Source organism: Cyprinus carpio, chromosome A3 (genome assembly GCF_018340385.1).
Source record: "Cyprinus carpio isolate SPL01 chromosome A3, ASM1834038v1, whole genome shotgun sequence".
Classification (NCBI taxonomy): domain Eukaryota; kingdom Metazoa; phylum Chordata; class Actinopteri; order Cypriniformes; family Cyprinidae; genus Cyprinus; species Cyprinus carpio.
The window spans coordinates 30,463,074-30,488,769 of record NC_056574.1 but is presented as its reverse complement, the minus strand read 5'-3'; the positions used below and the strand labels follow the sequence as shown (position 1 = coordinate 30,488,769).

Here is a 25,696-nt window from a genome sequence, read left to right as displayed (position 1 = left end):
TAATAGAGACCAAAGCTTCAGTCTGCAACACCAAGTGCAAACAACTCACCTCAAGCCTTAGAGCCCGATTGTTACACAAGAAAAAAAGGTGCAAAAAGCTGTCACTCAGGCAGTACCTTCTCAAAAGTTACATCTTTGTTCCTAAAAATGCATATTGTTACCTTAAAGGAAATGTTGGTAGAAACACAGATGTTTTATTTTCTGCATTTTTTTTTCAATATAATATTTTTGAAGTATTTTTATTCTAAAACATTATTTTGTATCACTGCTTTTCCCCGGATACTCATACCATAGATATTTTTTTTTTCTTATTGTTGTTTCTTCATAGTAGGATTCAGGTTGAATTTCTCTCTGTGTGATGAGTAATTTTCATAACTGAAAGAAAGAATTTGCCTGTTTTTAAGGGATTATTTCTTAGAGTAGAAAGTTAAGCTCCTTCATTATCAGTATTTGGTGTAAATCTGTTTGGTCTGCACAGCTTGCTAATAGAGTTGTATTCACAGTGCTGTGTTAACTGCATGTTATCACGGCTGTTTAGAGATAATGATTGTTTTTGGATTCAGCAGACCTCATCATTATGTTGATTATTTATCCCCAAGGTCTCTCTTGATCCTTGTGATTGTGGTTAATGTTAGACGTTTAATAAAAAATGTAGAGAACCATGACGCTGCTCTGCAAACCAGACTAGACAGAATTACTCTGGTAAATTAAAACCAGACTTATAACTTCTCTTCTCGTTTTCCAGTCCACATGCAAACAGTCCGGTTAGTGGTTATGTCATGCTTTTCTGCATTGTTCTGTGTCTTTGATCACAAACTAAAAGAAAGGAAGGAAGCAAGTAAGATAAAAATATCTTTTAATATGCTCTTTTTGCAAAGGGATGGCACACTGAAAGAGACTGCTGCCAACCTAGAGACATTTATCCACACAAAAAGTCTTTAAGCTCTGCATGTTCAGTACTTTGAACTCGTTTTGCATATAAGATCTCAGTAAAGCACAAAGAACCGGAAATCTAAAAATAAGATAATTTTGGCCATTATCCTAGACATTCTTCTCCTCTGATTGTTCAGATGTAAAGAGGACAGAATGAGTCTAAAACCGCATCAGTGCTTTGGGAGTTTGAATGCTGGAGAAATGGGAAACCTATAGGTGGTCTGGTTTTGGGACAAAATTCTGTCTAACCGGGAAACAGCACTGATGTGAATTCTGCTCTGACTGAGCGTCTGCTCTCTGTCCACAAGAGGTGATGATAAACCAGTGAAGGTGTGGGGTTACTCTAAGGCCAGCAAGACACATATGGCAACAGGACACAGTTGCAACATCATGGAGGTGATAGAGCGATATTAAATAATCAGAGGTGATAACAACATCCACATTTTTTTTCTTCGAATTTTGAAAACTTTTGTCTTTGTGGTCTATTCATTAAATCAGGTCAATGGCTGGTCACTGGAGCTACATGAGGAGCATTCAACATTTAAACAGCAGGGGGCTCCACATTATTACAGTAATCTCGATTAAGACAGACAGACAGACAGATAGATATATAGACAGACAGACAGACAGACAGACAGATAGATAGATAGATAGAAAGACAGACAGACAGACAGACAGACAGATAGATAGATAGATAGATAGATAGATAGATAGATAGATAGATAGACAGACAGACAGATAAATATATAGATAGATAGATATATAGACAGAGACAGACAGACAGATAGATAGATAGATAGATAGATAGATAGATAGATAGATAGATAGATAGATAGATAGATAGATAGATAGATAGATAGATAGACAGACAGATAGATAGATAGATAGATAGATATTTAAACATGGCTTTCAGTAATGATAAAGCAATGCTATAGTTTTGATAGCATGCGTGACAAGTAATATGCATCACTTTATCAAAGAAATAAAATACAAATAAAACTTTTTGGTTTGTCAAAAATGAGATTTCAGATATTCGACATTTATGAGTTTAGTGGCTCAATATTACAAAAGTCACTGAAAGTCACTGCATCATTTGTACGCTGATCACTAGGCTTGCCGTACTGACAGCGCCGCCTGTCAATCATTCCATCGCTCGCAGCTTCCCGCCAATATAAAGTTCCACGAACGCTCGCGCTGACGCCGTTTAAACAGAAAAAGTGTCAATCATTCAGTCGTTCGTTCCTAACCGCCTGCCGCTATGACGTCACATGAGTGCTGACCGCGCTACCTGTCAATCATTGCTTCTAGGCGAGCGTAAGATGCGTGTGAAACCGCTAACGTTACTGTCCGTCCGCGATGCTGGACACCGACGCAGCATCAGCTGAGGATAATAACACCCTGTGCGCGTGAACGGTTTAGTAATCCAGAGGGAAGTTAAGACGAAGCATGGATAAACGCGACAAGAAAGCGAAAAAGGACTCTACGAAACGCACAGGGAAGCTGTTCCGGAGGAAATCGTTTAAACCTGTGGAAAGTTTGGTGAGTAAGATCTTGAAAAGTTTGGTGAGCTTGGCCAGCGGCGGAGAAACAACCGAGCGCTCGGACGCTGAGGATGATGATGGTGGGTTTGGAGAAAGCGCACCTTGCGCTGGAAACTCGGGACATGTGAAACAAGAGGACAGCAGCCCGGCGAGGAAAGGTTCCTCGCTTCCGTGCCGTCCCTCCGCGAAAGAGCGACTGTTTTCGCTGTACGGGGATAAAACGCCAGGCGTGCTGGGTCTGAAGAACCACGGGAACACCTGCTTCATGAACGCCGTCGTGCAGTGCTTGAGCAACACGGACCTGCTCGCCGAATACCTGTGTTTGGAGCGATATAAACTGGACCTGTGTCACAGGGCGATGAACGGATTTATAAAGAGTGAGAACGATCTGCAGGAGAAAGGAGAGGTTACGGAACGGCTCGCGTGCTTGGTCCGCGCGCTCTGGACTCTTCAGTACACTCCTCAACTCTCGGCTGAGTTTAAGGTATAGACTCAAGTAAACTGTAACTTTAATATTTTGTCACTGACGCTTTCATCCACTTATTGCAGGAACATGATCATCTAGGCATGCCGTGAAGGTTCCTCAAATATAATATTTTAAGGAACTTAAGCATACATTTCAAGCTGCTCAAATGCTCTTAACGTTATTATGGGGTTGAGAGAGGAGTCCATAAAGTTCAGGATCTTGTGGGTTCCAAGAGGTTTTACAGCCTGATACATTAGAGGAACTTCTTAAGGTCTTCAAAGAGCATGCAAAATCCTAAATAATTATTATGCATGCATTTTTATGACAAAAAGTACTGTATTTATTGAGAATATGGACTTTTTAAAAAGTAACGCCATGCCAGATAGACTAAAAATGAAGTGTGATGGTGACTGTGCAGCACCTAAAATACACATACTCTATTATATTTTGATTTTATTTTAATTTCAAATCTTGATGTTGATAAAAAAAAAAAAACTCATGGACATGTGTGGTGTCAGCTTTACATATAACTTAAAAGACGGGTATGATCTGGAACGCAGGTCTTATGTAACACTTTGCTTTCTCAAAAATCTACTACTAGCGTTATACATTTACTAGAGAAATAATGACTAAAGAGCTTGCTGCTACAGTCTTTAAGACAGAGGGGGCAGATGGCAAAAAGCTAAAGGCTTGCTATGTAGGATTGTTTCACAATGACAGTTACATTGCCCACAGATTGTTAGTCCAGCCTTTGTTGTCTACATAAAAGATATAGTCAGTTATGCCAACAAATTCATTCAGCAACGCTCCTAAAAGATAAATGTTCTTTAATGGCATGGATGGTTCCAGTAAGAACCTTTAACATCCATGGAATCTTTCCATTCCAAAAAAAGGTCCTTTACAGTGGAAAAAGGTTCTTTAGATTCTTAAAATGATCTTCACACTAAGAAAAATAAAATCTGTTACACAGGGTTAAGCCATTTATCTTGAGGAAGGAGTAGCTAAAGAAACTAGCAGGTGGGAGAAATCCAGGAAAGATTTCAGTGGAAAAGCATCATCGAGAAGAGGTGGGAGTTTAGCCATAAGGTAGACCTGATCCTCTGATGTGCAACACAGGCCCAGTTCTATTCACACCCTACTATAAAAAAGCCTGAAATAATTGCCTTGAGGGCCCCCAGTCTGGGCCTGCTAGATGAATGGAGAATTACAAGATCACTCAAGGCAAAATATAAGGCTGTGCCCACTCAAAAACAACACATTAATGGATAAATCTGAATGGAAGATCATTTGTGTTGTATTGTGGGTGTCTTTAAACAACACAACATGACATTAACATTAACAGTCTCATCTGATTCTGATGGCTTGCGTGTCATAAATTTACATGAGGCTGTCTAAGGCATGATTTGCTTTTTCCTGTTGACAGAGTCCAGAGTATCTTGTCTAGAGATGACATAAATAAACTCTCTCTGCTTCTCAAACGTCTGCGAGAGTTAATGAGTGCCTAGCCGCAGATACGGGGAGCCATCTATAAACAATCAAGAGCTCTACCCTCTAATTTAAGCCTCCCACTGCACTTAACTTCATTTGCTTAATATCGGCTTTAGTAAAGAGCAATCTATTTCTAATTAGACTTAAAAGGACCTGAATTACATAGTGAAAGCATTACAAGGAGTGACTGGTTCAATCATGCGATTTCTAATGCAACGGAAAACCAAAATCTTGTGAAACTTGTGAGCTGGAACTTAAACCAATGAGTTGTGAAAGGGTAAAGGAGTTTGTTGGTAGAGATGGTATGCGGGTGATGGATGACAGGCTGGTATTTCACAGATCACAAGGTCATGTTGTGTATACTGATGCCTATCAAGTCCAACTCAGAGGGGAATGTACCAGAGTTAATGGTTGATCTGAGTCTACATTGTCATCAAGTCTGCTGTGTCAGTACTGGGAATGAAAACAACGAGAAATCAAAATTTTAGTGCATGTCTTTTGGCACTGACATCACAGTGTACTCCTAAAAGTTGATGAAACTATATGCGTTTAAAAATATACATTCTTTCATTTACAGGGAACCAAAAAGTGATGCCTCATCTTGTCAGGAAGAGCATATAGAAATCTGTAATAAAATGCTGTCTTAAAAAAACCTGGAAGTATTTTTTAAATAAAATAAAATAAAATAATAAAATAAAATAGCGAAATTTATGCTCATCAGTTAGAAATTATCACTTATTATTACATGCATTTATTGCGCATGCAATGTTTTCAAAATTATTTTAAAAAATCCTTATCCAGTCCAGTGTTTCCCACAGCCTTACACTCTATTTGTGGCGGCACTCCCCCGCCCCCATATATACATATATATGCAAATTCATTTTCTGCCAGCAGGAGGCGCTTTAAGAGCGGGAGAGATACAGGATTCTACGGTAACGGCTGTAGAGCAGCGCTGAGCGCACAAACGCTGCCTTTATCAAGCATTACATGCAAAATGAAATGAAAATTAAATCGAAAATTTTCTAAATACAGTCGGTTTCCTTCTGAAATACAGTGATATAAAAACACCCGCATCGGTTTTTGATTTTGAAATGTGCAGTGCTCATGTTTATTCAATGGATTCAAAGCCTTTTGGAAAATCTTTTTGTGGCGGTCAGTTTTGATATTGTGGCGGCCCGCCACAAATAAATCAATGTGTGGGAAACCCTGCAGTCATCACTAACAACTGCCATGGAAATTCATGTTTGAATATGAAATAGAAAGAAAATTGCACTGCCAAATAATTTCAAACACAATTAGTTATTTTATCCTTATATTTGGGTTCACTGACGAGATGTTGAGAAAAAAAAAAAAAAGACGCCTTTGAAGATCAAAGCGTTGATATTTTAAATGTTCAATTTCTCTAATACTATTTTTAATTTTTTTATTATTTAATGTATGATGGTTCTGGGTGCTTTTCCTTCTTATAACTACTTTCCTGAAATTTATAAAAACACTGGGATATTTCTCTATATATGCAATACAAAACATTTTTGTTAGAATGGGGCTACGGGGAAAATCAAAAGAGTAGGACTATCTATAAAAAAAAGTAATTTTATATACCAGTGAAATTCATGGCTAGAGTCTCCTTAAAGCACCTGCTTCCATACTAATACTAGTTCATCCGTTTCTGCACAAAACTACTGTTCAAGTGCGAGTCAAATCTCTTCAGGCTGAGCACTCATTGATAAAAAGGAAGCCTTTCTTTTCATTTGAAACTGACAGGAATCTTCTCTTTAATACCATCACAGAGAAGTGGAGGCCTACATTTCTTAACGCTTTTACACACGCCAAAGACATTTCACAGGACCAGAATTAAAGTATTCTCCAGTGACTGTTGACTATATGTTATAAATAGCCGCGTTTCCACTGTCGGGCCAAAAGCGGGCATGCTAGTGTGTGCCAGGGCCAGTCGCGTTTCCACTGTCACTTCCGGGGCTTGATCGTGCCTCGTCGGGGCTTCCTAGGGGCCAATGGCCCGGGTTTTTTGGCCCGACGAAAACCTTGGGCCAAAGTGGGCCAGCAGGGGCTAGAGGAGTGTTTATGAACAAAGGTGGAGTTTCTCTGCGTCTGCAGAGCGTCAGCGCCGCGGATCATTTCATAAAGCTACAGCTATAACACCAGCATTAAACACTTTTTAAAATAAGTTGAGCTCAAAACTCACTTTCAGTCAGCAGCGAGTGTTTGAAATAACGCGATCCGATGTGGATTATAATCACCATACAAGGCAGAAATATTTATAAGCGATGCAAAAGACTGCACGATCGCCATTAACGTTACCATAATAAACATGATAAACATGACTGCTTGAAGAAATCAGACGTCAGCTTCTTATTCTCTATCACAATCGTGTATTTATTTAGTAACATATTTTATCTGTCATAAGTCTCGTCTCGAGAGTTTATCTCCGCGTAGCCTGTGTCATAGAAATATAATAATCTTTTTTGTTTGGGAGCTTTTATAAAAATATAGAAATTATCATTCTTTCTAAATGTGATATAGGCTACTGTGACTACTAATAGCCTAAACAGAAACAGACTCAACTGAATAGCAGGCTATGTTCATAACGCTTTATTTCTGTGTGACCAATTTTCAATCCTGATAAATGTATTCATTATGATCAATGTATTACTTATTATAGTAAAACATTGATGCTTTTGGATTTAATTCTTTAACAAAGCATGCAAACAAACAGACGCTTTTATCGTGTTTGTTTTGTGATTGCACTAGTTCCTGTGACTTATTTCTGATTAGTTTTCTGATAACTTCTCTTTGTTGGTGAATTGATGGGGTTGCGTGACGTTGTTCCTGAGAGGAGTGTAAAAGGTGGGTTTTAGTGAAGCGCAGTGGAGCTTTTGGCCCGACGGTGGAAACGCAGCGCTATTTTGGCCTGGTGCTACAGGTCCGGGGCTATTAGGTCCGCTCGGCCCGTTTAAAGCACTGGCTCGCACTGGCCCGACAGTGGAAAAGTGGCTAATGAAACATTGGGCTACATTTTCATTCTCGCAACACAAGTCTCGTTACCTTTGATTTGTTTTATTTGTGTATTGTATAGTTTTTTCTTCGTATGATTTTTATTAGAAGGTGCTTTGAATAAATTGTTGTTCCTCTGAATAACTCCTTTGAGGGCGAGGCATTTAATGAAGGATACCATTCCGAAAACTTTCATTCTTTTGAAGGCTTTCTTTTGAAGATGGGTTTAAACTCTGTGACCATATGACCCACTTTCTCACTATATGACTAATTTTAAGATCATTAAGTTATCTCAGTCTATAGGCCTACGGCTTCATATTATTATCTGCAATTTGCTCCCAGCTGCTAGATTGAGTTCGTAATATGGTTAATGCCACTGTAATAAATCTTTATGTCCCTCAGCATTAAAGTTATGATTTTAAATACACCTGATATTCAAGACTACTTTAAATGATGGGGCCTTCAAGTCATGTTGAAATAAGTCTTTTGCTCAGCAAGACTGTATTTAATTGATCAGAAATACAACAAACAACAGTAATATTGTAAAATATTATTTCAATTCAAAATAACTTATTTCTACTTTGATGTATTGTAAAATGTAATTTATTCCTGTGATGCAAAGCTGAATATTCAGCATCTATTACTCCAGTGTCACATGATCCTTCAGAAATCATTCTAATATGACTATTTCCTGCTCAAGAAACATTTATTATTCATTTACACAGTTGTTGTCATGATCAGCAGTGAGAGGAGCATCATTCACTGTATAGCAGAATGCAATTTACATCCTCCATCTGCTCTCCATCACATCTCAGTATCTAACAAACTGTTTGTTCTGAGTCAGATCCACTGTAGCTATTATTCAACCACTTGAGGATTTGTTTTTCTAGAGAATCATTAGATAACTCAGGATCGCATATATCGAGTGAATAAACAGGATCATGTTTAGTAACTTTTTGTGTTGTATATATTTATAGACAATCTGATACTACTACTACTTGTGTGACCTTTATCTTGTATCTTGCCCAGATGATGGTATCTAAATATGGTGCACAGTTCCGGGGGAATTCCCAGCATGACGCTCTTGAATTCCTGCTCTGGCTTCTGGACCGCCTCCATGAGGACGTCAACTCATCTTCAGCCCTCCCCAATGGGAATAACAGAAGCAAATCAAGTGGCAAGGTAAGAACGTGCATGTCTCAGAACCCACCCGGGGCTTGAAACAGAAATGATGCAATATTCAATCTCAGCAATTGGCTCAAAATTGGATTTTTTCCTCATGTAATGATATATTATTAAACCCCAAACCACAAATCATCACCTGAAATAGCTGCAATATGAGGACTAGTATGAGTTACCATACCATCTTCTAAACTCCCATATGACCAAACAGCTGTCATCTTCACCATTACAGTGACTTGGCAAGGTCAGAGAGTCTCGTCTACACACCCCTGCCACCCGTAAACAACACATGTGTTTATGAAATATGGAGATGCATGCCAAGCCCCATAGCGTGCATTGAGCTACAGTGGTCTTCTTGTGCATAACCTTGGAATTGCCCAGATGAATAGCTTTTCACAGTGGCTGTGATCTTCACAAGGCGAGATTCATGGGGATTGGGGCTGAAATTGATTTGAAACCCATAGCGTTTCGCAGGTATACATGTGTGCAAAGCTTTCACATCACCATGGCAGCAAGATGCAGAATCCTCCACAATTATTGCCCACTCAAGGAGAAACATGCACTTGTTGTTTATTATATTAACTTTACACTGCATATAAAAGAACAATCAAATTTTGTAATGTCAAATTATTAGGAAAAAACATCATTTCATGGTAAGGTTGACATTTGCATGGAATTTCTCAGGTATATTTTTATTTTTGGCAGTTACAATTTTTTAAAAAAAAAATATATATTTTTAATAATTCATATAAATGGTAAAGGAAAATTCACCCGAAGTTTTCAAAAATAATTACTGACATGGATGTTTACTGACATTTATGATTATGAAATGACATTACAGGATTATTATTGAAATGCTGGTTATATGTATTGTGTACACACTAACTTAAAGGGATAATTCGCCCAAGTGTTAATGTTAGTTATTGATTTACTGATGATGATGGAGTCTTAGGCGTATCTGACATTCCTCTTTCAGACGAATCCAATCGGAGTTATATTAAAAATTGTCCTTGCTCTTCCAAAATCTGTAATGAACCAAGTTTTGTTTACAGCACAGGGAAACCAGGTGAACTACATCTGTAGCCGCCGCTATAGTTTAATGATGGAAGGATGCACTTTTTTCAGCTTCTAAAACAGGGGCATTATACAGCTTGGAAGAGCCAGAACAATTTTAAATATAACTGAGACTGTGTTCGTCTGAAAGAGGAATGTCAGATACGCCTAGGATGACCTGAGAGTGAGTAAATCATGGGCTAATTTTCATTTTTGGGTGAACTATCCCTTTAACACTTAGAAGTGTGGCATCCCATAGGCTTTTACTAATTAAATTACTTTTAGCACACAAACGTTTTTTTGCCGTTGGCACCATGCTCTTTTTGAACTCAACAGCACTTGAATGGTTATCAGAAGTTATTTGATGTCGTTGGTTTTGTTCACTAATTAATAATTTGTTTAGTGACACAAAACCTCTGCTTAGTGATGAACTAAGATTTGAGACTTTGAGTCTGGAAGCGCCGTGCCGTACTGTCTCTAACTGATGATCTTTGTGTATGTGTGTGTTTGTGTCATGAACCGGTCCAGCTCCTCTGGCTATCCCTGTGGCTAGAGCCCGGCTTATTATCTCTGAGCAGTACTTTCATCTACTCTCTGTTGGTGCCCTTTTTGCTGAACTTGATCCATTATTAAAAGCCAGTTCTTTTTTCTTTTAAGATATGTTCCTATGCAGGCACACAGGTATAAAGGCCTGTGGCATTACACTGTAAGAACATGTGATTATGGCTATATTCACACTCTCAGTTTTTGTGATTGACAACCGCATTTACTTACGGGTTTGAGTCTTAAAATGTCCCGTTCACACAGCAGCTTACAGTAGCGTCTCTGATACTGTCTGTATGAACGTGCAACGGGAGTCAAGCCTGTATTCCTTACCAGTTACCATAGTGACAGTGACCAAAGTCATATCAAAGATGGAGACGGCCATAAAACTGAAAGTCTTATCACTTTCTGACACGACAAGAGTCCAATCGAGCTGCGAGTTCTTCCGTCAAATCTTCATTAACTGACAGCAGCTTTTATATTTGATTGGAGAGCGGAGCATTTGAGTCGTGCGTAGAACACAAAACTGACGGGAGCGGCTCCGGTGAAGACTGGATCTATAACTTTCAGATGACACACAGCTCATTTCTCCATCACTGTAAGTTACTGAAACCACACACGTAAACATGCGTTTGGGCAGCGGAGCGGTTCTAACTAGTTCAGTCCTGTTCCGTTAACAATAGGGATGCCAACGATTAATCAACGATCAATTCATTGTCAATAAGAAATGTAATCGATTAAAGCTATCGATGGTCGATTAAGTTTTTTTTTTTTGTGGTTGGGGATAATGTTGAATTTATTTTTTAGCGGCTGTAAGTGCGGTGACGGAGCTGGATCTTTTGCAAAAATAATTTACAAATTACGCTTTTAATGTGATACAAACTCTAAAAATACATTAAAAAAAACAATGCAAAGTCCTTCAACATATGGAAAGCAATAGAAATTTAGTCACTAAGTCATGTTTAATAATAATATTTCCAGATTGTTTTATAACGGGCACTGCGCTTTAGGGCTGTGCAATTAATCGCATTGGATTGTCATGTGCATCTTGTCAGTAAAGCCGGTCCCGTGATTAGTATTGACAATTAGGCAAAATCGCCCTCATAATCGCAGATGAATCGCATTTGATTTCGAACGCAATATCGCCTAGCCTTGTCAGTGTACTACGGCTCTGTGTAGTGAAAGCCGCTTAATCTGAAACCAGGTGATGGTGATTTAATACTAATCACGGGACTGGCTTTACTGACGAGATGCGCATGACAATCCAATGCAATTAATTGCACAGCCCTACTGCGCTTTGAAAGGGCTGCGTGACACGAGCAGGACATTCCTACTTGTTAGATCATTTGTACAACTTAACAGTTTGAGGCCACGGTCCATGTTTCATTAATATTTTCCCTAATGATAACCTATAATTTAACTAAAATGAGGGAACGAATTAATAAGTTGTAGGAATGAATTCTTAAAGGGTTAGTTCAGCCAAAAATGAAAATAATGTCATTAATGACTCACCCTCATGTCGTTCCAAACCCGTAAGACCTCCGTTCATCTTCAGAACACAGTTTAAGATATTTTAGATTTAGTCCGAGAGCTTTCTGTCCCTCCATTGAGAATGTATGTACGGTATACTGTCCACGTCCAGAAAGGTAATAAAAACATCTTCAAAGTAGTCCATGTGACATCAGAGGGTCCATTAGAATTTATTGAGAAGAGAAGTCAATGATGAATAAAGTCATCATTTTTGTTATTTTTGGAGCAAAATGTATTTTCAATGCTTCAATAAATTCTAACGGACCCTCTGATGTCAAAAATATCTTAAACTGTGTTCCGAAGATGAACGGAGGTCTTACGGGTTTGGAACGACATGAGGGTGACTTATTAATGACATAATTTTCATTTTTGGCTGAACTAACCCTTTAATTCATGGCCTCAAAATTTTTCATTTTCCACCCGCATGTTTACCACAGTAAGAGATGCGAAAACATGGATTAAAAGTGAATGACAAGAAAATAAACATGCAAAATTAGAGGGTGAGACGGTGAGGATTTGGGAAAAGAAACAATAAATAAAAAGTAACTACAGCGTGCTAGGGTTGGGTATCGATTGGGTTTTTTACGCTACCGGTGCCATATTGATACTTTTAAAACTGTACCAGTGCCTAAATGGTGCCTGAACCGATACTTCAGAAAAAAAAAAAAAAAAAGAGACCAATCTGGGTAATTTTTTAATACAAAACCACACATAATGTTTCTACTGTACCTCTGTCAATCACTCTGACATTTATTTAAAATGAGTGCTGTCTGTCACTGTCTTTAATCAGTTCTGTGAATGACTGTATGGTCATTCTTTATAAAGTAGCAACAATGTCATTTGTAAAGTACAGTACTGTGCAAAAGTCTTAGGCACATTAGTATTATAGTATTTTAGTATAATAGTATTTTCACCCCAAAAAAGGGTTTTAAGCCAGTTATTTATATCTTTTGCTGTAGTGTGTCAGTAGGAAATATCAGTTTACATTTCCAAACATTCATTTTACCATTAATTTTAATAATAATCTAGTGAGATTTTCGAATGCACAAGCAGTCTGACAACAGCCGGTGCTCCACACGGAGATCTGATCTCACCATCATCGAATCTGTCTGTGATTACAAGAAGAGACAGATGAAACTGAGACAAACTAAATGTCTCTACAGCAAACAGACACACTACACAAAAAGATAGAAATAACTGGCCAAACACCATTCTTTGGGGTGAAAATACTAACGTGCCTTAGTCTTTTGCACTGTAGTGCATGTATAAAGTAAGTATAATTAAATTAAGTATATTTAAATAAGTATAATTAAAGTATGCGTTCACAGGCTATGTGTTAAGGGCTAGATTTTCGCTGGAGGAAACAGCTGTGGTGTGATGAGCGGTGAACACACCGAAAACTTTACAGTAGATGGGAAACCGATTGCTCCCCCGTTACCTTTTGTAAACTGTATTTATGACAAAGAACTGCACCAATACAGATATTCTAACAATCTATCGAAAAACACACCTTGCGTCCTCTGTTTCTGTTTGAGTTTGCTTGCGCTGCCCCGCCGCGGTCTGCGGATTGAACGCCACCATGCCGCCATTTTCATATGAAATTTAATCCCTAGTTCACACAGCACAGGTTTTCCGAGAATGCGGTAGAAAATTTACGAGTCCTGAAAATGTAGGGTGTTAGTATTCACTGGTTGTAAGTAACTGTATTAAGGACTCAAATACAGGACTGACAACTGTATTCTGCTGCTGTGTGAACGTGGCCATACAAGTCTCAAAAGCCATTGCAAGTTCAGTAACAGAAAGAAATGTATTGTAATTGACCGTCGGTGTGTCAGGTGTATTTTTGATCATGTCTTTTATTTTGTAATTTGCTGTAGCCATGTTTCTTCCTTGCCCTCATATGTTCCTTTAGTCTATGTTTCATGTATTCATTGGTTCATTGTGTTGTTCATTGTGTTGTTCACCTCTGAAAAGCGAGGTGTGCTCTGATTGGCCAGCTATCCAGTGCATTGTGATTGGCTGAGTGCCTCAAGCGTGTGACAGAAATGTTACGCCCCTTAACATACTGTGATGACGTCTCCCGGCACGACAAAACAAAACCAATAAAAACCATTACAAACGAGGCATTTGTTGCATCCAGCACTGATATACGATACTACATGATAGCACTGACTGTAAAGTGACTGTAATGGGGTAATCAAAATAGCCTAACACGACTCTGTGCTTTTTTTTTTTTTTTTTGGATTACAATGTACAGTGTGCAATGAAATAGTAATTTGAAAGCATAAGGAGCCCCAGGAGGGATGTGTGTGTGTGTGTGTGTGTGTGTTTGTTTTTGTGACATATCAGGACACAACTTTGTATAATGACATGGGTATGACAGAGGTATTACAAGGAGAGGGTGACTTATAAGGACATAACCCATGTCCCCATTTTTCAAAACGCTTATAAACCATACAGTATTAGTTTTTTTTGAGAAAGTAAAAATGCACAAAGTTTCCTGTAAGGGGTAGGGTTAGGTGTAGGGTTGGTGTAGGGCGATAGAATATACAGTTCGTACAGTATAAAAACCATAACGCCTATGGGATGTCCCCACTTTTCACAAAAAGTTATAGGTAAGTGTGTGTGTGTGTGTGTGTGTGTGTGTGTGTGTGTGTGTGTGTGTGTGTGTGTGTGTGTGTGTGTGTGTGTGTGTGTGTGTGTGTGTGTGTGTGAAAAATATTTAAAAAAACATATTGAATTTTATTTTTGCTGGAAATAAAAGCAGATGAAAGTGAGAGGACGGTTCTTTTTATTTTTGCCGAGTTTATATGAAAATATACACACAGACAAGATGCCAAAATGAGATGTAAAGAAAAAAAGTCAGAGATGTTGCAGCCTAATTCTGATCTCCACTTTGGCCACCCACTCAGAGTTCTCTGCTTCCATCTCGGATTCAATGTATTTCGCGTCAGGCTTAGGTCACAGGGATGGTGGGTGCCTCAAAATGTCTGATTTATGAGTCAGTACACATCATAGAATGAGCGTGACCAAGCCAAAAACTCCTCCATACCAGCGAGTGTGAAGACACAGCAAGAGCCCAGCGGACATTTTCAGACTGACTTTTAAAGACATACATTATACATGTTCTAATGGAGGTTGACAAGTGCATGTCTGTAAATAAACCGTAAGATATTTACTGTCCCTCTTTCCGTTTCTCTCAAACACACACAGTGACCCCTGAGCCACTGATTTTTGGCATTCCCTTCACTGTGTTTACTGGGTATCACTCTGGAAACAGAACTGGTGTGAAGCCATCTCTCAACAGAATGAAAGGAAGCTTTTGTGAACAAGTGGATGAAAGAGGCGCTTGTTCCGGACATATGGACTGAAGGAGAGCGATAGAGAGACATACAGGGTTGAAATTAATTTACAGTGATGTAATCATGATTGGGTCCAAAATCATGTATAATCAATAATAAAGTTAAAATAATAATAATAAAATAAATACACTAAAATAAAAGAAAAACGTCCATCAACTTTCTAAAATAAAAAATTACACACATCCACTTTCCAAACAGCTTGTCCTATGTAGGGTCATGGGATAAACAAAACAAAAAAATGTAAAATAAAATAATATAAAATAAAATTGAATTCAAAATTTGTGTTTTCTTGCATAACTGCAAACTTGTATATGTCTGAAGAAGTTTGTTTCTAATTAAGATTTTGAAGGCGAGACCATTATTGTCTCTGCGGGAGTTTTTGAGGCCATGACACTGAGAGTCTAGCAATGTAACACTAGTTTGTGCCACCTGCAGATGTTTTCTGTGGACTCATCATTGTAGTATACGCATCAGTAATGGAGATGAGTCGGAGTAGAGGAAGCTGCTGGAGGACTTCTGGTGTGGGGAACACCACCTGCTGCTGAACATCTGTGAGACAAAGGGCTTGGTGTTGGATGTCCAGCATATCAGGGGATTTCTGAAACTACCCACGGAGATAGTGTGGAAGTAGTGCAATCCAACATACCTGAGCAGAGAAGCACCAGAGCGAGCTGTACTGTCTGCACTTTTTAAAATAAAGGTTCTTTATTGGCATCGATGGTTCCATGAAGGACCTTTAACATCTGTGGAATCTTCCCATTGCAAAAATGGTTTTAGTTAGCTTTTTTAAAGAACTGTTTACTGAAAGGTTCTTTGGGGAACCAAAAATGGTTCTTCTATGATGTTGCTGAGAAAATTCTGTTTTGGGCTCTTTATTTTTAAGAGTGTGAGGTGAGCCTTTAAACTTGGCAGCACTGCTAGAGATGTTCTGCTAGTGGCTCAAGTGTTTTTCCATCAGTTTGGAGAGCAACACCAGATTACATTAGCATTATCCGATAACTAGGCCCACACAGAATATATATAGAATAATATTACATATATATATATGTATAAATGTATATGTTAGATGTGTATATAACATTTTATTTTTTGAGTATAAAAAATTATTGTTGTTAATTATATTATTTATTTGTAATATATGTAAAATTACAGATATGATATTTATAATATGTTTATATATATATATATATATATATATATATATAATGCATATGTATGCATTTATATATATGTAATATGTATAATGTATAAATCTATAAGTCAGATCATATATTTTTTATTTAATGTAGATATAAATGTATATATTGTATGTGTATATAACAACAATAATTATAATTAAAAAATAAATGTATATTATTGTGTAGCAAATTAAAAACACACACACAAAGGTGCACATAAGTTCCCTTTCAGTCTGGTTCTCATGAGAGCACCTGGAGATTTGGTTTGGTGCTCACACTGCACATACTGTAGTGTATGGAAATAGAATTGTTGCATAATTCCAAATAAATTGATTATGATCCACAAATAAATTTGAAGAGATTAACAAAAATTAAACATATTGAAAAATAAAATAGAATGAGGTCCACAAATTAATCTTAGAGTTCCACAAACATTAATTAAATTCACAAACAAATAAAATGAAAAAACATAAAACATAAAATTTTCACAAATATCTTTTTATGTAACAAACACAACTTTGACTGGCATTCATTTGTGAATCACGTTCTGTACATTTGTAGATCGCCGTATGCATTTGTGGATTTTGAAACATTTTTGGTGTCAAGACGCTGACAAATCCACGAATACATGTACTCCACAAACCGTCTACTCAAGCCAATCAGAAAACAGCTAAATTTCTCTGACCAATCGCTATAGGCAATCATGTTAAAATATATTTAAAGAGCATCAGTGAATAAAATGTCACAGTTTTGCATATTTGCTCTGAAACTGGCAGCACACAGCCTTTTTGGACACAGTAAAAACCTTGGGTATAGTTTGTGAAATTTGATAAACAAATAAATGAAGTGGTCAGAATTAGTTTTTTTCAATTGAGACTAATTTCTAAAATTAAGCCATTTTTTATCTCGGAAGGACCTGGAAAAGGTTATCCATGCTTTTATTTTCTCAAGATTAGACTACTGTAACTCACTGTATTATGGTGTCCAACACAAAAGTTTGGACAGACTACAGCTGGTCCAAAATGCAGCTGCAAGACTCTTGACAGGCACTCTGAAATAATTGAGCATATTACTCCTGCATTAAGAGAACTACACTGGCTGCCGGTTTCTTATAGGATTGATTTTAAGATATTATTTGTTTTTAAAGCCTTACATGCCCTTACGAAAAAGAAGTTTATTCAAGTGTGCTATTAGTATACTTCTTTTAAACTAAAACTAGGACAGTATGCTTTTAGTTTACTTTTTATGTACTTCTCTGAAATGGGCTTTATGTACTCCTCGGAAATATGCTTAAAATGACATTTAAGTATACTTGACTAATATTTACAAAAAGTCTAAATATATTTGAGCTATACTTGTGCTCCTAGAATCCATGTTTTCATTGCTATATGGTAGAGGGTGCTAGTACACATCTTCCGTACAGAATTTCCAAAAAAACACAAGTGAAGAAGAAGAAGAAACAACAACTGATACTAACACATGTAACACGATCATCTGACATGAAATAGGATTAAAACTGTAACGTTATGGAATAATAATAAGAGTATTACTACTAGAACACTGATATTTGTATACTTGCTTCATAAAGTATACTTAAAATATACCTGAACTTTACTTGAGTATACTTAATAAAATGAACTTGAAGTATACTACTTTTTGGTAAGGGTGGTACAGCTCCATCATATATAGCTGATCTGATCCAGTTGAAGAAACCAAAGAGAACGTTACGTTCTGAGTCATTGAATCTCTTAGATAGCGTTGACCCAGTGCATTTTTTATTTTGGACGTGCAGTACGTGATACTGATATATTGTGATTTATTGATATCAGGCCCTTCCTTTCATTAGAGCTCATTTCGCTTTCATTCTGTCACAGGTGCCTCACAGAGGTAAATACGCTTCATGAAGTGCCCCTCATTATTTATTCTTTTCGCATACTCTCGATTCCCCCTGTCGATGTCTGAAAGGAAATAAACGCTGCTCTGCATCCAGTTCTGAAAGCTTGCCAAGAGCTCTTCTCCATGGAGGACTAGCTTTTCTTTCCCCTTCTCTCTTTATCTCCGTCTCTCTGTGTCTCTTTGTGTATTTGACCACTGGCATCTCCATAGAAACCAGCACAAGGTAGGAAGCCAGAGTCTCACAGCATTGCTGGATGAATTGTTGCCCACCTCTAGGGAAAGACACAGAGGGAGAGAGAACATTGAAAGAGACACATTTTTTTTGTGCACGTCCTTATTGGACTCTTTCTATTCTTAGCTATTGCTTAGCAGAGCTTCACTTCCTCTTCCTAAACATATGGGGAGATTGTCTGTTTGCACAATGTTATTGATCAGTCACACTAATGAGATTCCCCTGCATCTAAACACCTAAAATATTCCTTTGAAGCATTAGGCTCATCTCAACACAAACCAAACAAACGTATATTCACAGGATCGCTCCAGGATATGGGGCTTGTTTCTCAACAGAAATTGACAGAAATTATGACGAAGTCCACATACTGTGCATTCCCACTAGTTTCCTTTGAGTGTTTTCTGTGTAGTCATATAGGACTAATACTACTGCATAGTTAGTGGAATAAGTTTTCCATTACTTTTATTGCGGTATCAACATTTTCTAGATAAATCCATCTGAAAATAAACTGTGTTGCATATACAGTCTCTTCCTGTCTCACTTGTGGAAGATGCAGATTGAATCCAGTCATAAAAATGTAACATATATATATAATACAGAATGCCACATAATTGTTATTAATCAAATTACAAATATAATTCAAATCACAATGTGGTATAAGTGATTATTAAAGTGCAAAAATAATTATGTAGTCTGCACGTGTCTCCAAGTGAATGAGTGCCACTGAAACAAACTCAAAAGATCTTCACTACAAACTGCTAAAATAAAGGTTTGCCCAAATAAGAAAATCCAAAGAACAGCATACTGTACATACAGTACATAAGAGTGCACAACATTATACAAAACACCTTTCAATCGTCAATATAAAGACCTTTCTCTCCTTGAACGTTGCCTCACAAGTCTTGAACTATGTGTGGAGTGATACTGCATCATGCTTCAAGCAAGAAGACCAGATCTTTACCAGAGGAGGAAGGTGGAAATCTTCTATGGTTTAAATGGTGTTTAGATCTTGTAATTACACTGGACTGATGCACATGAAAACAGTGTTGAATTAGTATAAACACTGACTCTGCTCAGTCAGCACATCTTCTCTAACAGTAGTCTTTCCATCGCTCTCTTGCTTACATTTTGACTGAGCAACGCTAACATTAGCAAGGCAAACATCCACAGCTCCAGACACATCATTTAACAACTGTCTCTGACAGACTGACTGGACATAATTATTTTTAATGAATTGCCTGCCCTGATTTACTAAAGTATATTTTCATGGTTAATGCTTAATTGCCTAAAACGAAGGAATGCAAACAGAACCATGCAGACGACATGTACCTAGATTAACTCATTTGTTATTCTTTTTCCTCGTGGAATCACACAAACAACTTGTGTAAGAAATGTGGAAGACATGCAAACAACAGTGTCAACAAAAGACTTGATGTCTGAATGTCATTGCATTAAATAAGAAAATATAAAACCAGTGAGAGATGCACAATTGGAAAATTTTGGCTGAAATTGATGAACCAATAATTATTTTCTTGTTAATTTATTATTATTATTATTATTATTATTATTATTATTATTATTATTATGGCTAATAACCAATAAATGCTATGTATACTTCTTTTTATTTTATCTAATATATATATATATATATATATATATATATATATATATATATATATATATATATATATATAAAATCATTATAAGTGTGAAAATTTTATATTTTTTAAGATTTTCAAATGATTACATTTCACAGTGTTCTTAAATTAGTTTTTTTAAAAGATAACTTTGATAAAAACAAAATGATGTTGTCAAAAGTTAAAATGGGGGAATATATACAATATATACAACTAAATATTCAATATCAACCAATACTAGTATATTAAATGAAAAAAAGCTATCATACATTAGTAATACAATTTTCTATTAAAAAATAAGTTTTATTGCCACAGTTCTGGCTGATTCCAACAAGACAATAATTGTAATTATTTTCTTATTTATTTTTTATTAGTTATGGCCAATAACCAATAAATGGCATATATTAAAATTCTATAATTTATCTAATAAATTGTTTAAAAAAAAGTAAAAATGCTACAAGTGAATTTAAGCATCACATCATTATGATGTAAATTATGAAAAATATTTAATTCATTTAAAGATTTGCTAAAGATTACATTTCACAATGTTATTAAATCACTTTCACTTTAATATAAAACAAAACTAAATGTTATCAAATCTAAAAATAGGAGAAAATAGCATTTACAATTAAAAATCAATATCAACAAATACCAATATATTAAATTACATATTAATTAAAAATTTGCTATCATGCATCAGTATAACCAATATGTTGCTTTTAAAATTTAAAACCAAGCCTAACGTTTTGTTGTCGTAGTTAAATGTTTAGCTTGTAATGTGTATCTTTCTTAATTGTCCAAACAGTTTTGGCAACACTGATGTAGATTTACACCATGTCACTTACTCCTTGTAGAGTTGCTTAGACTACTATCTTACAAGCTTTCTATTACGACTTCAGAGTCTGTGAGAGAGATCTCCTGTAGGTCTTAAGCAGAGGTGTAATTGTTCATTCCTATTTTTCTCTCCATCTTTTAAAAGGGGGGTATTTATAGTTTAGAGCCCAGTAGGTAGTCTTTCTCTAAGGATTGGGATGTCCATTATTTATTAATGCTTCTAGTGTACGTGCATGTGTGGGTTTCAGTGTTTAAGTGTTGTAAAAGGCTCCTTTTGCTTATCTGGGCCACGCTGTGTTGTGGCCGCTACAACAGATGCACTGAAACTATTGCTTCACAAGGTACGCATCCATCTGTCTGATCAGGGTTGTGAATTATTCATCGTAATGCCATAGCTGTGACAGCATGTATTGCCTGACTAGACTTTTCAGATAGTTTTCAAACATATCTTTCCAGCAAAGTGCAGTTTTTTTTCTACATATATTTGATGGTTATGCCTGCTGACACTTAAGACTGCAGAAGGATGAACGGCTGGACATAAATACCGCTGAAAATGTCTCACACGGTCTGATTTAGGAAGCTCTGACAGAATTAAACTGGCAGAGGATAGAAAGTACCAACTGTGAGAACAAATGATCAGAGTAAAAACTGCCCACTTCACCTATTTGCTAATTTAAAATATCATTTCTCCTATTCATTTTTAATGTCGCAGTACTTTAATTAAAAGGAGATCTGTGCAAGCTTGCAGAAATGCATGTACTGTATATGCTAATGATTGCAGAACTGGCCTTACTTCAGTTTCTTAGACCAGCTCACGTTTGCCCCGTTAACCGCATTTCCATTGCAACTCAACTTTAAAGGAGAAGTTCACCCAAAAATTAACATATATGCCAATTTTCATGGGGCTGTCAAACTCCAAAAAAAACCACAACAGCATCATGGTAGTAGTCCATATCACTTCAATCTTCTGTCAATCTTCAATCCAATTCTTCTGAAGAGAATCTAAAATTAAAACTGAAGAATTTGCTGTGAAATTTTGTAAACAAAAAAGATTCAATGGCTATTGTCAATAACGTAGTAGGGCTTTATGATTTTTGCAATGCAAAAAACTCTGAATCACAGTTAAAAAAATAAAATAAATGTTTAAAAGATTAATTAAATTGTTAATGTTTCACGGCTTTATTTGATTACCACCAGTTTTTTATAATAATTTTTTTGTATTAAATCAGAAATCCAGAAAAACAATTCATAGGGCCCTATTATTGGCTGTTTTTCAAATGTAACAGATTTCCAGTAAAATATCCAAGTCTCTCAATTATGAACATTTACTCAAAAAAAGTTTTGTTATTTACAATCCCCCATTATTAAAATTTGTTTAAATAAAACACTTTAACTGCCAGTGGGTAAAATTTACCCATACACATGACTAAAACAACAACAGGACAAAAACATAGTTGATGGCAAAAAAGAATCATTTCATGACTCTAGACATTACTTTATGAATACAGTGGCATAATACAGTAACATAAACGTTCTTTAGCCATGTCAAAACAGTAGTCATGTGCATGGGTAAATTTTACCCGCTGGTGGTTTTAGGTATACAGTGACTCCTGGCGGTTCTAGTGTTAAGGTGTCAGGAGAAGTGACCCTCTTCCTGTTCAGGACACAGTTAAAGATGAAGCTGTCATTAAACACACTCACTTTTTAAGGATCCAGATGCAGGACATCAAAGTGCTGCCCAACCTGCCATTTTCAAACGACATCTTTGGCACTGGGTACATTTGGCTGCGTTTCAAGCGGCTTGGGCTCTCCTACTTTGCTTGGACCAGTTCACTCATCCACAACAACCTTTATTCAAAACAAGGATCACATTGTGGGGTCAACAAGCACTTTGATGTCTGTCTCATTCTGCCTGAAGCATGAACAATATCTACAGTACTGACAAGATTAAGATCAGCCAGGCTTTTAATTTATCCGTAATGTCCTTTAATTTAATCACAGTGTGTTTGTCTGCACAATCGAGACTATGATTATAGCAAGGTATGTTTATTAAACTCACAGAGCAACCTCAGTGGTAGGTTTGTTCAACAGTGACTTACACACTATGTCAGAGAAAGCAGAGTCCATAGATTTAAAGGTTGAAAGTATATAAAGAAAATAAAAACTTTTTAAACATGTTACATTTACATTTAGTTATGTAGCAGACTTTAAAATGTTAAATGCAAACAGATTAAAGGAATATCTCAACCAATATGAAAATTTGATGAAAATGTAATCACCTTCAGGCGATCTAAGATGTAGATAATGTTCCTTGATAAAGAAACAAACTCATCTACATCTTGGATAACCTGAGAGTGAATTTACAGCAAATGTTCAAATTTTGGGGGGAACTATTCCTTTAACAGTCATGTGACATTAATAACCTGCAAAGGATCAGTAATATGTTGTGATTATTTGTAATTAATTTGATCACATAAATAAATTCACACATGCGTCCTTGGACTGTAGGTTCTCTCTTTGCAGCAGAATGGTATGGTAGTTGAGTTACTAAGACACATTCCCTACTAAGGGCATGGGAGCATTTATCTTCTGAGACCTTCACACTCATTAACCAGGCTGGGGCAGGGAGAAGAATTTAGTGAAGTGATAAGCCCACTTGTTGAATAATAGCCTGAAGTCTTTTCCTCCTTTTTGCCCTACACAGATAACAATGGAATGTGTATCTGTACAGCACTGCATTTCATGGTGTTGCCTGTGGGACTTAACTTAGTACTTGGCTCTCAGAGGAGATCACAGGGCTACTAAGGGGAAAAAACTTCTTCTTAGACATCAGCCATAAATTTGATGCTGCAAAATTCCCAATGCACTATTAATTTATTATTTGCAAAACCAGGATAATTAATATTCCATTAGAGACCCTCTGCTGTACATTCTGGAGTAAAATTATAATGATTTCACTTATGATTTATGAGAAGCTCGTAGCTTGGCAAGCTACAGTTTCAAAGCAGTTAAACTAAAATCAAACTACTTGTTGATCTCACTACAATACAAGATATTAACAACAAAATAGCTACCACAAGATATAATCCAGAATTCAATTAGAATCCACAAAAAAATGTTTTTTAATGGATTAACTATTATATGAATAAATGAAAAATTATATATTATATGACAAACTGATTCACTAGAATCAGTGAGACTAGAATTAATCAGATCGTGCAGGCTGATATGATTCACCAGAATTAATCAGAATAGAATGAATCTGATAATTTCGGATGAACTGAATCACTAAAATGAATGAATTATGCATTAAGGATGAGCCATTTCACTAGGATGAATCATAATATAATGAATCAAATCATTAACAGTGAAACTATTTACTAGAATGAAGCAGACTAATTCAGGCTTTTTAAGACAAACAAAACAATACAAAAAGTAATTAATTGCGTTACATTACTTTTGCATTACTTTTTCTCATCTGGGCTAGGCATGCTTGTTTTTTGGGTTTTTTTGGCAAATGTAAAAGCCCTTTCACACCAAAAGTGAAATGAATAAGCCTCAAGCTGAAGGAAATGCAAATTCACGTCTGTAGAGAAGAGGGCACAGCTCAAACAAACCTTTCAGCTGTGCTGCCATTCTGGATTGCATGAAGAATAGGACACAAGAGAAGAAATTTCAATACTCTTCAGCAGTAAACAAAGCAAAGAAAAAAAAAAAGCAACAAAGTTTATCTAAAGTAATTTTTGCTTATTGGTATGGTTGAATTTGATCATCTAAGGTCAAATACAGAAAGGATATTTTTTGCTATTTAACGCATTTGGGCTAATTATTGCAGGTTTGCGTCATATTCTGAGTTTGCATTTCACTGTTTTTATTTGTTCTGAGGAATACTGAATCTGTTTTTGCACGAGTGAGATGAATAAATGGATGTTGACATTTAGTGTAGAACTACAGTAAGCATCATGTTTACACAGCACACACAACCCTCTGCACTTACGATTTCTCTCGACATGGAGACAGGAGAGCTATCAGTCAATACATGGGAAAACAAAGTGACTCCTGTTACTTATTTAAATAGGTAACTCAGTTATTTTCTTGTAAATTAAAAAAAAAAAAATAATGCATTACTTTACTAGTTACTTGAAAAAAGTAAATTGCATAACTTGTGTTTCTTGTAATGTTATCCCCAACACTCATTATTACTTTACTTAGCTCATATCTAAATATACAGATGCAACACAATATATCTTTAAAAAGCATTTTGTAAAGTGACACTACAAAAAAATAAAAAATAGCTTGTTGTTAATAGAAAAGCTATGCTACTGAAAAATGTGCAGCATACTTTTGAAAGTGTCCATATGTCCATGGTACCTCAAAGCTACATATTAGTACCTAAAAGGTACAAAAGTGTACCTTTTAAAAAGGTCCCACCCCAGTGATAGCTTTTGTACCTTTTTCTCTAAGAGTGTAGCAGAACTTTTATTTAGTTACTTCCCAACACTGCTCTTTATTTAACTCTAAAAACTACTAGACTAACAAGTTCTGCAATTACGCCAATGACACCACTGAATCTCAAGCCTTTAGAAAGAGAAAAGAGGATTTGTTCCTCTTTGTGCTCTGGAGTACCGTTCTGTACAAAACTCAAGTCTCTAATTATTAGTTAAGGAGTATTAAGTAGACTAGAGTGTTTAAAAAAAGAGAGAAAAACAGGTAGTGGTCTTAAAAACAAGAGTGGCTATTTAAGCGACGTAGAAAAGGGAGACGATAAAGACAGCACATTCTTGGGGCAAAGAAAAGAGAATGAACTCT

The 25,696-nt window shown here is 36.4% G+C and overlaps 1 protein-coding gene across 1 annotated transcript in view; it reads left to right on the top strand.

Annotated features, from left to right (window-relative positions):
* The first annotated feature begins 2,068 nt into the window (after window positions 1-2,068).
* The window catches only part of LOC109065293 (ubiquitin carboxyl-terminal hydrolase 43-like), a 79,629-nt gene continuing 56,001 nt past the window's right edge, over window positions 2,069-25,696 (top strand). The window contains exons 1-2 of the mRNA XM_042729352.1: window positions 2,069-2,958; window positions 8,470-8,622. Coding sequence (XP_042585286.1) covers window positions 2,380-2,958; window positions 8,470-8,622 — 732 coding nt within the window. The 5' untranslated portion in view covers window positions 2,069-2,379. The remainder of the gene's footprint in view (window positions 2,959-8,469; window positions 8,623-25,696) is intronic.